Source organism: Trachemys scripta, chromosome 7, assembly GCF_013100865.1.
Source record: "Trachemys scripta elegans isolate TJP31775 chromosome 7, CAS_Tse_1.0, whole genome shotgun sequence".
NCBI lineage: Eukaryota > Metazoa > Chordata > Testudines > Emydidae > Trachemys > Trachemys scripta.
In genome coordinates, this window is record NC_048304.1 from 83,378,881 (window position 1) to 83,393,705 (window position 14,825).

Below are 14,825 nucleotides of genomic sequence, written 5' to 3' on the forward strand. Positions count from 1 at the left end.
CTTTGTTTACTGTACAATTCTCATTCAGGAAGGTGTTTCAGTTGCTCAGTTTGCTCTGGCTGTGTTATTATTTATCGTGTAACAACCTTGCAACAGCAACACATTTAGCTTGGTTTTGGAAATTCACTTTTATCAGGGCTTCTTGGTTGCTTGCAGCCTGTTCAAAATGCAACAACGTGTTTGTTCTCTGGTCTGAGCAAATGTGATCATATTACACCCATCCTGCATTCATTACACTGGCTGCCCGTAAGTGGCAGAATCAGACTGATTTTAAATTGGCCTTGATGCTGTTTAAAGACCTTACTGGTGTAAGTCTATATCTGTGACCTCTTTGAGCCTGGTCGTGAGGGGAACTGACGCCACCTACCTTTCAGGGCCCTCACTGTTTCCTCTCACATTAGCAGGTGGGCCCAGGGAGTGCAATTCACTTTTACATACCATCTTAAAACTGTGACTTCCCCCCCCATTAAGACTCTTGTGAGCCTTTTATCTATATCCAGCCCTCTCTGCCTTTTTCCTGTGTGTCACATCTAGTTTTATGAGAGTAATTTTATGACACTTCTATATATTTATTGAATTATTGTGCAGCACCCAAGTGCCCAGATGTGATCCATGCTGGAAACATAAATTGTCAAGATCTACACTGGAAACAGATATTGCCATGATCTTAAGGAATACTTTTCTCAGGGTCAGTGAGACAGTGACCCTCCCCCTTCAAGAGAAAAATAATATATTTTTGGAGTCAAGCAATGATGAGCAGAAAGTTTATGTGAAAAAGTGCTGAGATTCTTGATTTTGGGACAGGATGGTCATGTTGGTAACTAGTCTACAGTGGCCTAGAAATCTCAGTATGAGAGGCCAGTATTTTGTTCCCAATAGCAAGAGAATTTTTCATAGGGACGTTTTTTTTTTTAAGCGTGACCCCTGGCATCTGTCTGGCCTTAATCCAGTGTTGCTGCAGCCGGCGGTCCCTTACTATGGCCTGTTCTTCTCTCTGCCGGAACGCTGCCCACATTGTTCCTATCTGTGATATGTGGACACTGCAGATCCCCCGCCTCCCTAGACTTGGGTTTGGAGAATGCTTCCCCACCTCTTCTCGCTCCCCACACACACTCTTCAAGTTGCATGGCCTATTAGGGAGCCCCTTTGTGATGTAATTGGATTTCTCCCCTTGTTAGTTTGCAATGAAAATGTCATCTATATCGGGGAGGCGCTCATTCATCTCGAATTAAATTCAGTCATCTCTTCGGTGAGCTGTGAAACTATTCACATAGCAGCAGGCAGCTGCAACTGGAGGCTTCCTTGACAATACCCCACACTGCTGTCTGAGCGCAGCTTCCCCAGTCCTGTAGAGCTGGCTTGCTCCCATAGGGTGAGTCAGGGGAGTACTCTGTTTCCTGAAAGCTGCAGGTCCGCCCCAAATTTATTACCAAAAACCCTCATCCTGGAAACACACGTATACACACACAACAGAGAGAGATTAGAGGTGTTCTGCATCTACAGTTTCAAAAATGGCTACTGATTTTACATGTCCAACAAGAGGCAACTTGAGCCCCCAAAAGAAAAGGATCCAAACTCAGTAGCCAGTTTTGAAAATATCAGCCACAATGCATTGATTAGTTTACAATGAGGGAAGTATATATTTAAAATTAAAGGCTGTTGGTGGCTGAATACAAGATGTTGTGATTAATAATTCATAATTTTATTAGGCTTTTAGGGAATTTTATATCATGGCTGCTCTAAGTGAAGTGTGACTTCCAGCCACACTAGATGGAGAGCATTACCATTACAATCTGTAGGGGAATGAACTTGATAGGGATTAGTGGAAATTGCCTTTATAATACAAAGCCATGAAGTGTTTTCATATTTGTGCTCAGATATCTTGCTCTAACATCACCATCAGACTACCTTTTGTTATGTGGTCCATTTACAGAGAAACAAAGAGACAAACTATCTTTTATTAAGTGCTCTCACGCACAGCTAAACTTTTGGAATAGACAAAATATAGTAGATTGTGTCTGATTTTCATGAAATTGTACATATGCATTTATCTGTGTATGAACTAGGGGAAAATGTCTGACATTTGTGACATATTAATTTTGTATTCATTTTATTCATCATTAACAATATCAATAGATTAGAATTGCATTCTAAATACAATATGATTGCCCTCTGGTGGCCAAGTTAATGGCTATACTTTTTCAAACAACACTAACTTACTGAATACTGGGGAAAGTTTGTTTCAAATTTCAAAGCTATTTAGTTCACATCCCATTGGGGCCAACTGCTAACTGAAGAGCCCATATGTTGCTTTTTTTCTTACTGTCAAGTGATCACTACAATTTTAACATTTAATTATCTTTATCCTCCAAAAATACTCAGTAATTAAAAATATCTAAACAACTTTACATATATATGACAAATATATGATAAACTGTAGTCACTAAGATGAATTTGCAATGAAAAAGCAACACCGAACAAAACGGCTGGATTTTAGGGGATTTCAGTACTAATGGGGTAGAGGGAAACTGGAAGAATAAATAGGAATCTCTATTAGTTGAAACTTGTGGAGTTTTCTCTCCCCTACACTGAGGGAGATGTGGGGCTCCAAACCAGTATGGCATTGGTATACAACACACCTGTCTAGTGGGATAGTTTGGCTAACCATCTAAATTCTGAACCTCTTGAAATTTTCTCATTTTTCAATCGGTAGGCTGGTTTGCTGAGTGCTTTTTTACTGGTTGGTTCGTTTGGTTTGTTCTGTGGAGGCTGGTCTACTACATGCTAAAATGTAGTCTGTCTGAGATTTTATTTTTTATTTCAGTTCTCTTGTAATGATAGAAGCAGAGTAAGAATAATTTAAAGTGGAAAGGAAAATGATTATTTCAGTTTAGTGTTAACTGGGTAGTGGAAAACTGTTGCCAGTACTAAGAGAAGTGTAAGCCTTCTGTCCCTCCAATATGTATTCAAAGCGTGTGTTTAGTGAAGCATATACAGGTCAGATTCAGGAATGCTTTCCCTAAATACTTTAAACAGCGAGAAGGATTCTAACTGGGAAATCACAGAAAACCTGTCTACCTCTGCTACTGCTGATCCCGTGCCTGAATTTATTATGCCAATTTTATAGCTCATTATCACTCCTGTTGCTGTATATATGCAGACCATAGGTCATAGGACTCAGTAATGCTTTGTTGTTTGTGTACACAATATATTGTAAATGCTACATGTGGTTATCTGTGTGTTACTCTGCCTTCCCTTGTCATCTCTCTGCAAGCCAAAATTGTGACAAATAGCTGTCCATGACCCCATATTTGTACTTGAAATTGTGAAAAGTTTTTGGGTCCTCACAATTTCACAAAAGGCTAAACTGAACAGGTTCAAACACTACGTGGAACAAACTGGTAAAAACTCCCTCAGAACATTTTTCAGCACTTGTGATCAGGACTAAGTCTGATCACATTAAATTCCTAGAAAGTTGCCAGCATGGTTTATCTGGCTAAAATAGACAGAGCCTGCGGTATGTGTGTGGCCTGTAGCACAAACAGACATTGCACACTTTATCCTTCAGATACCTGGAGCTGGAGAGATTGATTTTAAAGCCAAACCCAAAGGGATTTCCAGGAGTCAGAGGGCATCTGCAACATTCAGTTCAGTGAAATGTGTGGGCTAAAGGGCTTGACAGTGTCTCTTTAAGGATTTCTTTATTTCTGAAGGAGTGGGGGAAGGGGATTAATGTTGTGGTCCTAAACTCCAAACCAGCTTTCCCCACTTCCCTTTTGTTTTTTGTCTATTAGAAAAGAAGGCAGCAATCTGTTAAGAGGATTAGCTCCATCACTCGAGCTCACAAGGGGGACCCCCCAACGAAGAAGGTCTATCTTTGTGAGTGTCCATCTTGGATGCTTTGCTTCCCCGTGGAGGTGCAAGCAAAGGGAGACCAGAGGAGATGAACAGGGTCACCACCCTGTCTTTCTGTCCATATCACACAGTCCCGCCAGTTGATTTCAACTAAGCTGATGCCAGAGGTCTAATTAGATCCAGACTGACAAAATATAACCCATCCTTATGTCAATAAACATGTCCCATTTAAAGCTTTCTGATCTAGAAAATGAATTGTTTCCGTGAACTCTACACAGGGTAATTTGGACTGAGGAGAAATGGAATGCTTCTACCAAGCAAAATTTGTTATGTCAGGGGACCTGACTGTGTCAGAACCTGGTAATACCCTCATGGTGTTATAAAGCATTATATTCCTGTGTAGACAGAACTAACCATGTTACTAAACTGTGTTACAGTCCTGGAATTTACGAGTCTAGAGCAGCCTAACCATAGTCTGAACCCATGAACTGAACTGCTGCCAACTGCTAGCCAGGATTCAGAAACCAGTCCCTATGCTAAACCTAGCCTGCCCCCACAAACTGCTACCAAACTTTACTCCAGCCTAGGTTAACAATCATCCCCAAACCATATCCTAGCCTGCCATTGCCTACAAATTAGCTCTAAACTAGTCCCAGTGTTAACCGTAGCTTGGTCCCAGATACTTGTGCCAGATCTCACACTCACCAGAGCACCCCCCCCCAACTTTAAACCAGTCTCAACCCCTACCCTAGCTTAAGCCTACAAGCTGGTCCCCAATTGGCCCCAAATTCAATCCCATACCATCTCCAGCCCATGAATTTGTCCCAGTTTGAGCCACTTTAACTGCCCGGCAAACCTGGCTTGTGGGATAGCTTTGTGAAAGTCAGGACAGTCCTACAGATTTGGAGACAAGTGGTCAGTGTTTCAGATTTCTGATAGGCTGTAGCCTGGGCAGTGGCACTGGAACACTTCTAAAAGTGGGAGTGCTGAAAGCCAGCTCCCTTGCCCCTGTCTGCGCCTCCCACCCCAGCTGGGGCCAGGAGCAGTGTCGTGTCTCGGGGAGGTCGGACAGAGGTAAGGGGGGAAAGGCTGGGGGCGGGCACGGGGCCAGGAGCGGGGGGGCTGGGTGCAGGGCCCCGGGCACGGGACCAGTGGCCAGCACCCCAAGAGCAGAGCCCCGGGCACAGGGCTAGCGACCAGGGTGCGGGGCCAGTGGCGGGACCCGAGCCCCGCGCGCAGGGCCGGAGAGCGGAGTCCCGGGCCCGGGAGCGGGGCCCTGGCGCGGAGCCGCAAGCACGGGGCCAGCGGCCGGGGAGCAGGGCTGGCAGCCGGGACTCAAGCTCCGGGCTGGGGCGTGGAGGCCTGGGCGCTGGCCCAGTAGCCCCGCGTAAAGCCCTGCTGCTGCAGCACCTCCCGCACCCCTAGTTTCCACGCCACGCCTGTGCCTGGGGCGCATTGCCCCATATTCCCTTCTCTTTGGGACAGGGGCACTCGCCATGCCTAGATTTCAGATGCATCAGGATTCTTAGAGTTGATCAGAGTCATGGTGTGAATGAACATGCAGGCCAAGGGAGAGGAGTGTAGCATAAATACTGTGGAGAGAGAGGGGCTGATTGCAAAAGAGCGCTCTCTAAATCTTCACAGCCAGTCCAGAGAACTGCAGTTTACTGTGGAGCCTGAAGAGGGGTTTGCTCAGCTCCGGAGAGCCTCGGCTAGAAGAGAAACTGCCTGCTCGCTCACCTCCCTCAACTAACTTCCGGTGATGTCAGCCTGGAGGAAGTAGCAGTTTGGGTACAAGTCAGTCAGACTGAATGGAGTAAACAGAGAGAGACTCAACCAGGTGAGTTTGCTATTTCTGACAGTGGATCGGTAATCTGCTCAGGCAGCAGTACAGCCTCTTCTGCTTTCCCTTCTCCTCCCACCGCCCTCAGATCGGCTTCTTGCAAAATTTCAAAATTATGTCAAGAAATGTGAGGCAAAGAATAAGAGTTTCTAAGTACCGTGCAGAATAACACAGGCAGCTTGGATAGTATAGTGTTCCTGCTCAGGCTAATTTAAGCCATGTACCTGACCCAGAGGAATCTGTTAGTGTTGTGCCTTTACTTGCCCAGCATATGTGGTATGATCAGCATGTTCATGTGTCTGTGCATCTATCAGCCCTCCTGGGAATGGGAGAAACTGGCCTTCAGATTCATATGACAAACTGGGTTAACAGGCCATTCTGAGCCAGCTCTTGTAGAGGGGAAACACACTGCTAGCTGTCTCTTTGAAAGGGACATATGCATTGTGCATAGGGCATAGGTAAGGCATAGCTGCCATGTTGGATCTTGCTTATCCCTGGGGATTGGATGGAAGTTTCTAGCCATCCCTTAAAAAAAACAAAAAAGAAAAAAACATCAGTTTGGATTATAGGCAGGGGTTAAGGTCAATTCCAGTTTTCACCCCATGCTTTGAGCATTGGTAGTTCTAATAGCCTGGAAACCATAAGTGCCAAGTTTTAGAAACTAGATCCCTGTGGTGTGATGGTCAGTTTTCCTGGCTGTGTTATAGATTTGACTGGCCATACCAGTTTTTAATTCTTACCAGCAGAAACATATATTTGTTAAATCACAGCACAAAATATTCTTCTGTGCAGAGCCCTCCTGTCTGTTTTTCCTAAGGTTCTGCTTCTTAGAGATTTGCTATTACAAGAGGGAAAACCTTATTTTAGAACCTTTTTTAACTTGAAAACAGCTGACTTTATTGCAATTTCTAAAACTATGTTCATATGACACTTTCAAAAGTAATTTTTGACCGCTTTTCAAAAATATCATCCTTTGGGGATTTCATAGCCATGAAAAAGTATCTTTTTTATTTTCTGTCAGTGGGATTTTTGCTGTGTCCAAAAAATCAAAAAACAAAACCATTTATAGTGTGGGTAAGTGATAGATAAAATGAGAGAGAAAGACACACACACATCTTCCCATTCCCAAAGAGGCTAGATTGTGGCATTTACATCACTATCTTTGGTATGGTGTAATGTGGAGCTGCGTCACACCAGGATGTATGCTGGGGAGAAGGTGCCATGATGTCTCTGGGCTTCTCTGTGGGCACATTCCTTAGGGTGGAGCAGATTCCACCCCTGTTACACAGGCCCTCCTCTGCAGGCTGATGAAGAATGTGGGTTGCACCATGACCCCCTACCTGCTCCCCACTCCTCCCAACCCCTTGTTTTCTGTCTTTGCTCCCTGGTAGGCAGCAGGAGTGAACAGTTCCTACACTCCCCAGAGGCCTCTTGTGGGAGGCCCTTATGCAGTCGTGCAAAGAGTGGGGGAAACTTCTTGCATGTCCCTCCTTGACTGCACTCACAATATGGCCCAAGATGTTTAACTGATTCCTCCTGAGCCTCTCTTCCCTCCTGGATCAGAATGAAGTAGCTAATAATGCTCAGAGGGGAACAACAGGTCCTTTCTCCTGTGTGTTACTACAGGTCTGACAGGGTGGGTATATTGCGTGACCCCAAGGATGGTCCGGATTTTGGCCAACGGAGATATTGTACAGGATGATGACCCCCGGGTGAGAGCAAATGCTCAGCACAGGGAGAACACCTCCCGGCAGGTAATGAAACAAAAAAGTGTGAAAAAGTGCAGTGTATTTTTGTAATAGCTTAGATTTTTTGCTCAAGGAAATGGATGTGCATCATGATTTACATCTTCAATGGATGCTTCTTAATTAACATTCCCTTTAAGCTGCGTGCATGTGCGGCTGCACAGCAGTGTGGTACCTACAGCACACCTCACGTGGCTGGAAGTGTGGCCAACAGCTGGGCCCTCCTTCCAGAACCTGCAGCAGCTCCTCTTTTGTGCCATGGCAAACCTCAAGCCAGCAGGGATGGGTAAGGAGTGTGTGTGTGTGTGTGTGTGTGTGTATGTGTGTGTGTATGTGTATGTGTATGTGTATATAGACAGGAACCATGGTTGCCATTTAGGTAGGGCAGTGGGGTGGTTGTTCATGGAGCCGGCTGTGGAGAGTCTAGTCCCTGCCACTGGGAGCAGCCTCCAAGGGCTACCAGTGCTGAAATGAGCCTGGCCTGTCAGGGAGCTGTGCTGCACCACTGCTGGGGCAGGAGTGTCTGGTCTGTACTCCTGCCTGCTCTGGGCTGCAATGGCAACTCCCTCCCAGGCACCCCGGTTTGGGAGGCAGGATCTTTTGGGAGGGTATGGTAGGGGGCTCCCTCAAGGGCTGAGGCTCCTGGGAAGGAGTGGGTTTAGAAGCTTATGGTAGGAAAGATAGGGGCTCCTGGTTTCCTAACTGTGTGCGTTTTTTAACTCTAAAACTCTTGAAAGTTAATGGGCACTCAGCCACTGCTATGTATGCCTGTGTCTCCCAAATGCATATGTATTACTAACGTGTTGTTTTAAAAATCCCTTACACCAGTGGTTCTCAAAACCGATCTGCCGTTTGTTCAGGGAAAGCCCATGGTCCGCATGTTCGGCCGATCGCAGCTCCCACTGGCCGCGGTTTGCCGCTCCAGGCCAATAGGGACTGCGGGAAGCGGCGCGGGCCGAGGGATGTGCTGGCTGCCCTTCCCACAGCCCCCATTGGCCTGGAGTGGCGAACCATGGCCAGTGGGAGCTGCAGTTTGGCCAAACCTGCGGATACGGCAGGTAAACAAACCGGCCTGGCCCGCCAGGGGCTTTCCCTGAATAAGCGGTGGACTGGCTTTGAGAACCACTGCCTTACACTGTTCAATGCAATATAGTGTAAAAAGACTTTTTTTAAAAGTCTCAGATTGCTACAAAAATGTAGCTCTCACTGGAGTTTGAAACCCATTCAGAGCAAAGAAAATGTAAAGGGAACATTGCTCATAATGTTCTGTCCAGAGGGCTAGGTAAGACAGAGTTGGGAGAAGCAGCATTCCACATTTTACTGCAAAATACTGGAAGAATCTTTGGGGTAGGCAGGGGAAATGACAAGTGCTGGTGTGGGTGCAGAATGTGGGTAGGAATCTGAGTTCACATTAAGGGCCTAACCACCCCTGACCAAGGAAAAACACACAGGAGGGGAAAAGATGCTGCAAATCATGGTGCGCTGTGGCCACTGGGCTCTGTAAGGTGGGCATGTTGTGCTGGAGAATGGAATGACTGTTGAGGCCAGGGATCTGCAGAAAACATTTAAGCTCTCTAATTCCCAGACATCAGTTCAGGGCCAGTTCTAGGGGTGGGTGATCATGGCAGTTGCCTTGGGCGCCAACTTCCAGAGGGCAGAGTACTGCTGTGCTGCTCTTTTCTGTTTGTTTTTGTTTTGCTTGGCTGCTCTGGGAGTGCAGAAAATGTCTGTCATCCTGGCCAACAAAATTCCCGTGGCCATTCCTGCATTGGTTGTCCCTCTGCCAGCCTTCCTGGAACCAGCAACATGGCAGCCTGGCAGTGGGGGAATCTTGTTGCTATCAGCTGTCCTACTGAAGTGGTGCATTGTAAGTCCCTTTGTTGGCAGTTGGTAATGTGCTGGGGGAGCAAATGCTGGTTTGAACAGCGTTGACTCCAGCTTGGATTTCAGAAATCTGGTAGTAGTTAGAGAAGCATGATCCTTGGCTCCACCCCCTTCTCTCCTGGCACACCTCCCCCTCCTCCAGTCCCATAAATCCCTGACCATGCAGAGTTTGGAAGGGCTTCAGGTTCTCAGGGAAGGAGCTGCTATTCCCAGCTGTTTCCACTTGGCTGGGTTCCCCTACACTCTTGTAAGTGGGTGCGTGCGTCTGGCCCCAAGGGATTTACATACAGGGTGGGTGGGTGAAATTGTGTACTGTGAGGTGTAGCCCAAAAGATGCTGTCCCTGTAATTGTTCTAATGTACCCTACTCTCTATTCCTCTCTCCTCACAATTTCAACTTCAGTTTAGAGCGTAAAAGCCAAGCAGTTCCTAAGAAATGTTTGTGAAAGCCAGGGCAGTCAGTTGTGGTGCCTGCTCTCTGCCACATTGTCTCTCTATGACCACGGGATGGTCTTTTACTCTGAATTAAATAAATAGGACCGTTTCTGAGATTTTTTGCCTTGTTGTTTCCTTCAGCTCCCACCCCTTCTGTGAGTCTGATTCAGCGGGCTGAATTTCTTCTCTCTCTTATGTTTGCAGGAGTTTTTCAATGAGGTGCCTAATGCAGGCCGTGTTCCACCGCAGCAGCAAGCTGCCAGGCCGGGGGGGCGCTCTCCGTTTTCGGAACTGAACCAGCAGCTAGTGAACATGGGATTCCCCCTCTGGAGCCTCGGTAACCAGGTGGTGGAGCCGGTGATGTCCATCCTGCTGCTTTTCCTCCTCATGATGGTGGGCGTGCGTGGCCTTCTGTTGGTGGGCCTTATTTACGTGGTCTCACACCTGAGCCAGCGGTGACCGTGCCCTCACACTGGCCACCACTGCTTCCTGCTTGGTGAAAGAAAGACCAGGTTTCCTTGTCAGGTGTGGGTATGTTTGTGAGTGTGCCTCCCACTGAGAGAGAGAGAGAGAGAGAGAGAGAGAGAGAGAGTGTGTGTGTGTGTGTGTGTGTGTGTGTGCAGGTGCATAGCTGTGTATCCTGAAAGTATCTGTGTGTAGCGCTCAAGGGGAATTGAAGTGTGGAGTTGGGATGCCCAAGGGCACAATCCCCAGGTGTAGCATTTTTTTCTCACATTAAGCTGCTCCTTTCTGAGGGTTGCCCAAGTGAGGCTTGGCTTGCCCAGGAGCTTCAGCCACCGGCTAGAGAGGTCATGCCAGAAGCCCAAACTTTGGTGCAGCTATAGAAAGGGTCTGGCATGTCATGTTGTGTCATCCAGCACTTATCAGATACAGTGCCTAGACCTGAGGGGAACTGAAATGGGAGCTTAATTTACATCTGCAGGTGTGTAGGGCAGTAGGGGTCTCCGAGGAGTAATAAAACAAACATGCATGAATGTGAGACAATTTGAAAATGGCCTGGAGAAGGCAGGGTTTGCTTTGTAATTCCAATCAGATTTTAGAGGTGTATTGAAAGGGAAGTTTAAATTAAAAGGAGAAGAGATATTGACGGGTTTGAACTGACAGCACAGTATATGCTACATCTTAAACATATAGTATTGGAGGGCTATTATAAGGGGCTGAAGGGGGATATTAAAATAGAAAGTGGGGAGACCAGAAAGGAGTTTGAAGAAGATTAAAACAGGGAAGAAGAAAAGTGTGTGTAAAACAGGTGATGTCACCTGTGTTTTTGTCTTGCCTGGGTTGTCCGGGATATTTGTGTTTGAACAAGAACTTGCTCTGGGATGTTGTCACTGTGGGTGATACCTTATACCTGCTGCAATGGGAATGATTCCAACATTGAGTAACTGGGGAAGTTGGGCTTGGAAATGTGTGGATGGAGGAACCAATTTTTAAACAATACAGTCCTTGATAATTTGCAGAAGTGGAAATGAAACATATCTGCTAAAAACATGTAAGAGGAGGGTTGTATTAGGTCTGGTGTGTTTTAAAGCTTTCTTCAATCCCTCTTTAAGGCCAAGAAACATAAGAACTTTCATCTTGATGAGCTGAGAATCAGTGAGCAATATCTCTCCTCTGTCTTATAAATAGGATTGGGCCTCAGCAAAAACAGCAGATCCAGACTTCGGGGGAAGTTCACATCCCGATCTGGATCCATACTTCAGGCCTGTCACTATAGTGGGCCAAACCAGACCACAGAATTTAAATTACCCTGCCCCTCCCCCACAAATTTGTGGAAGTTTGGATTCAGGTCCAAATACAGATCTGAATTGTGACTTGGGACCATATTGGCTTATATCAGCTTTAGTATGTGTGTGCATATGTGTGTGCGTGTGTTGGGGTGGAGAAGCCTTACTGAACACTTGTGTAGCATGCATGGACAAAGTGGTTCTTGTTTTTGTTCAATAAACTGAGTGAAGGAAATTGTGCATCACAAATTGACTGTAAATTTTTGCCTTCCCCAGTGGAATATAAAAATGCCAAGAGCAACACCTCAAATTCTCCTCTGGTTCCTGTGATAATGAGAACCTTCTGCTAAAACAACAAGGAGAAAAAAACCTGTAACATGACGTTTTATTATAAAATTGAAATTGTTCTGTGATACTAGTACATAAATCTCTTTCCAAACTGCCTGTTCTCTGAATTTCTTGCTGTTCTTGGGCCTGTGGTGAGCATGCCAGAGCCAGTGAAAGTCAGTGATAACTCCCCAAGCAGGGCCCCCACAAATCCCAAGTGCTGGAAAGTCTGGGAAGACACAGCTATGGTTTTAACTGGTGTATTGATTAAATACAACCCTACAAACGAACTGACTAGCTCAGGGGATTGGAATAGCAAGCCCGTCACTCAGATGGAGTCTAAGAGTCTCACGGATAAAGAGCTGAGCCTGAATCTCACTGAGACTGCCCAGTGACCCAGGCTAGCTTTGTGGGATGGTGCCCTATCATCATGTTGTATTGCATTGTGCTGATGTTTTGGCAGGCTGCTTTGCTTAGGCTGAAGTTTTCAGTCACCCCTTCTAAAACTGAAGCCATCTTTAACTGCAGAGCTTTGGCATTAACTGAAATTTGTTAACTTCTGATGGTCATTTGGTGGCCTATATAAAATGATGTGATGATCTCAGCTCAGTTCCTGATGAACAGCTGTCTAACTTCATAGTAAATGGCACTTATGCTGAGAGTTTCAGCATAGAGATCAAGGACTGAATGGCATTCTGAGACTGAACCATGCACCCCTGGAGGGAATCCCTCCAAAGACAACCTGAGGAATATTGGCAGGTTAGTGCTAGGGTGCGGGGTTTACATGGAGAGTGGGCTAACTGGGGAAGCCAAGTCATTACATTGTGTAGAGATGGCAGGGGCTGACTGGCTTCCTGTATCCCCCTCGAACCCAAGTCAATCTCCCCAGTGGAAAACCAGCATAGGGGACTGATCCCAGGGGTTTCTGTGGGGTTTCTTCCTGTCTGCATCACCAGCTCTTCCTCCACAGGGAGGCAGAGCATCTGAGAGGGACTCTGACAGAGATGGGACTTCAACGCTGGGGGCCCCCCATTGTGAGCTGGAGTGACGGAACTAATCCTGTTAGTAAATCATTCCTGCTCTTTCCACAGAAGAGAAGCTCCTTGTGAAAAGAAACAATAAGGGTGAGCATAAGGGATTTGGGTGCTTCTACAACAGACCTGTTAATCACCAGACCTAATCTCCTAAACGACTGTGTTCCCGTGTCAGGTTGAATTTGAAGCCTGGATGCTCAGAGTAAGTTTGAGGGCTACTGCAGTAGACTCCATTCAGGCAGGAACTTAATGTATCCTAAAAACTGATTAATTGAAATGAATTAAACCCTGTTAATACCTGTTCCAGCCTGGTTCTTTTGTTACTGTTCCATACCAGCTCCAGTCCTAAACTTCTCACAATACTAGGCTGCTATGTCATTTTTAACATAAGGTAGTTTGTCTCCTATACCTCAACAGGCTGAAGGTTGCATTGCAGCTGAAGATGCTGTGTTTTGTAACCTGGACACGCATCCTTCCCCAGCATCCCAGAACTATGCTAAGGGATACTATGCTAGTGGAGGTACTGTCCGTTTTAACCAGGCTATTCTCTGCATTCCAATGTCTCAGTCAAGTGCTACGAAACATTATGTAGCTGATGTTGTTTAATGAACCATATTGTACATTAACACAGTTTTAAGAGATACTGGGCTTGTAGCAGGCAGATTGAGTGTGACAATTTTGTAATAATTTACATGGGCAAGCATTTGTGAAAGACAAGAGGCAAGCTCCTAGACCAAGGTCAGAGCTTCTTAACACTTTCAACAGAAGAAAAAGGCCATGACTTGCATTGGCTTGCGTTTGCACAAAATCAGTAGAGAAATATCTTTTAGGATCTTTCAATGTTGGAGATTTATTTTGATTCATATAGAGTACAATAACAAAGGGGTTGTTGGCCATGCCAGTCTTAAATCCTGGAAAACTAAGACTAGGTAAGTGGATGATGGTGAATGTGCATGCCAGGGGAATGTGTCTGTGTATTTGTGCATGTGTGTTAAGCACACGCCGGGTATGTGTCCTGTTTTACAGGACTGTATTCATGCATGCCTCATATGTGCTAATTTTACATGTCTTCTGCAGGGTCACTCAGCTGTTTCCCATATGTGGATGTATGTCAGTCATGCATGTCTCTGCTGGTGCTGGCCAGACACATATGCCTTCATGTTGGCGCTCTCGGCACCAATTTTGAACGTATTAATATAAGTAATTAATATGCAATTAATTAGTTGATTAATTAACAGAACTCTGTTAAGCTTTAACTCTAAGTAGACCTGATCCACTCAGGGGAGAGGTGGGAGGGATGGAGGGTTTTGACTGGAATTTTGGAATTTGCACCCTTCTCACATACGGGCTCCTTTTCTGCTGGATCTTTTAGCTGAGCTTTCTCTTTTGGGGTGTTTTATAAACACATTCATTCAGCCGTGGCCTTCAGCTTCCTTTTCAGCTTCCCAGCTACTCTGTGTAGTTTGGAGGGTTGCTATTTCTCAGATGGTTAAGGGATGGGCTGAGAAGCGTAATGGATGTGGGTAACAGAGGAAGCAAGCCAGCCCTGTGGGACGGGAGCTGCGCTTATAGAGCAGCGTGGGGTATTGTCAGGGAAGCCTCCAGTTGCAGCTGCCTGCTGCAGTGTGAATAGTTTCACAGCTCACCGAAGAGACGACTGAATTTAATTCAAGATGAATGGGCGCCTCCCCAATATAGATGACATTTTCATTGCAAGCTAACAAAGGGAGAAATCCAATTACATCACAAAGGGGCTCCCTAATAGGCCATGCAGCCTGTGTGTGTGGTGGGGCTAGAGGCTTCTGCGCCACAACAATCCGTTGCAGAGGGAAGCCATGCAAGCCATCCATCAGCCACACAAAGCAGGGGGAGAGAAACACTCACCCAACCTTTTTGTGTGTGGGACTAAAAGAGCATCATTTGAAAGTCCAAGAGACACAGAGATTGAGTGAGCA

The 14,825-nt window shown here is 46.0% G+C and overlaps 1 protein-coding gene across 3 annotated transcripts; it reads left to right on the forward strand.

Moving 5' to 3' along the window:
• Positions 1-4,824: 4,824 nt before the first annotated feature.
• Positions 4,825-13,171, forward strand: FAM241B (family with sequence similarity 241 member B). Of its 3 annotated transcripts, none has more exons than XM_034777100.1 (4): positions 4,825-4,929; positions 5,500-5,695; positions 7,325-7,452; positions 9,966-11,951. In XM_034777100.1, the coding sequence occupies exons 3-4, from the start codon at positions 7,360-7,362 to the stop codon at positions 10,218-10,220; spliced, it is 348 nt and encodes a 115-aa protein (XP_034632991.1). In that variant the 5' UTR covers positions 4,825-4,929; positions 5,500-5,695; positions 7,325-7,359; the 3' UTR covers positions 10,221-11,951. The 3 variants fall into 3 exon arrangements, 2 of the variants coding, with proteins under 2 accessions (XP_034632991.1, XP_034632989.1); XR_004646595.1 differs by lacking the exon at positions 4,825-4,929 and adding an exon at positions 12,928-13,171 and having other exon boundaries at positions 5,345-5,695; positions 9,966-10,292; XM_034777098.1 differs by lacking the exon at positions 4,825-4,929 and having other exon boundaries at positions 5,346-5,695.
• The last annotated feature ends 1,654 nt before the right edge of the window (positions 13,172-14,825 follow it).

Excerpts from the sequence above, each read along its gene's own strand:
- FAM241B (XM_034777100.1), top strand. The coding sequence starts at position 7,360 with ATGGTCCGGATTTTGGCCAACGGAGATATTGTACAGGATGATGACCCC. Across the intron at positions 7,453-9,965 it reads GGGAGAACACCTCCCGGCAG|GAGTTTTTCAATGAGGTGCC; the intron begins GTAATGAAACAA and ends TTATGTTTGCAG.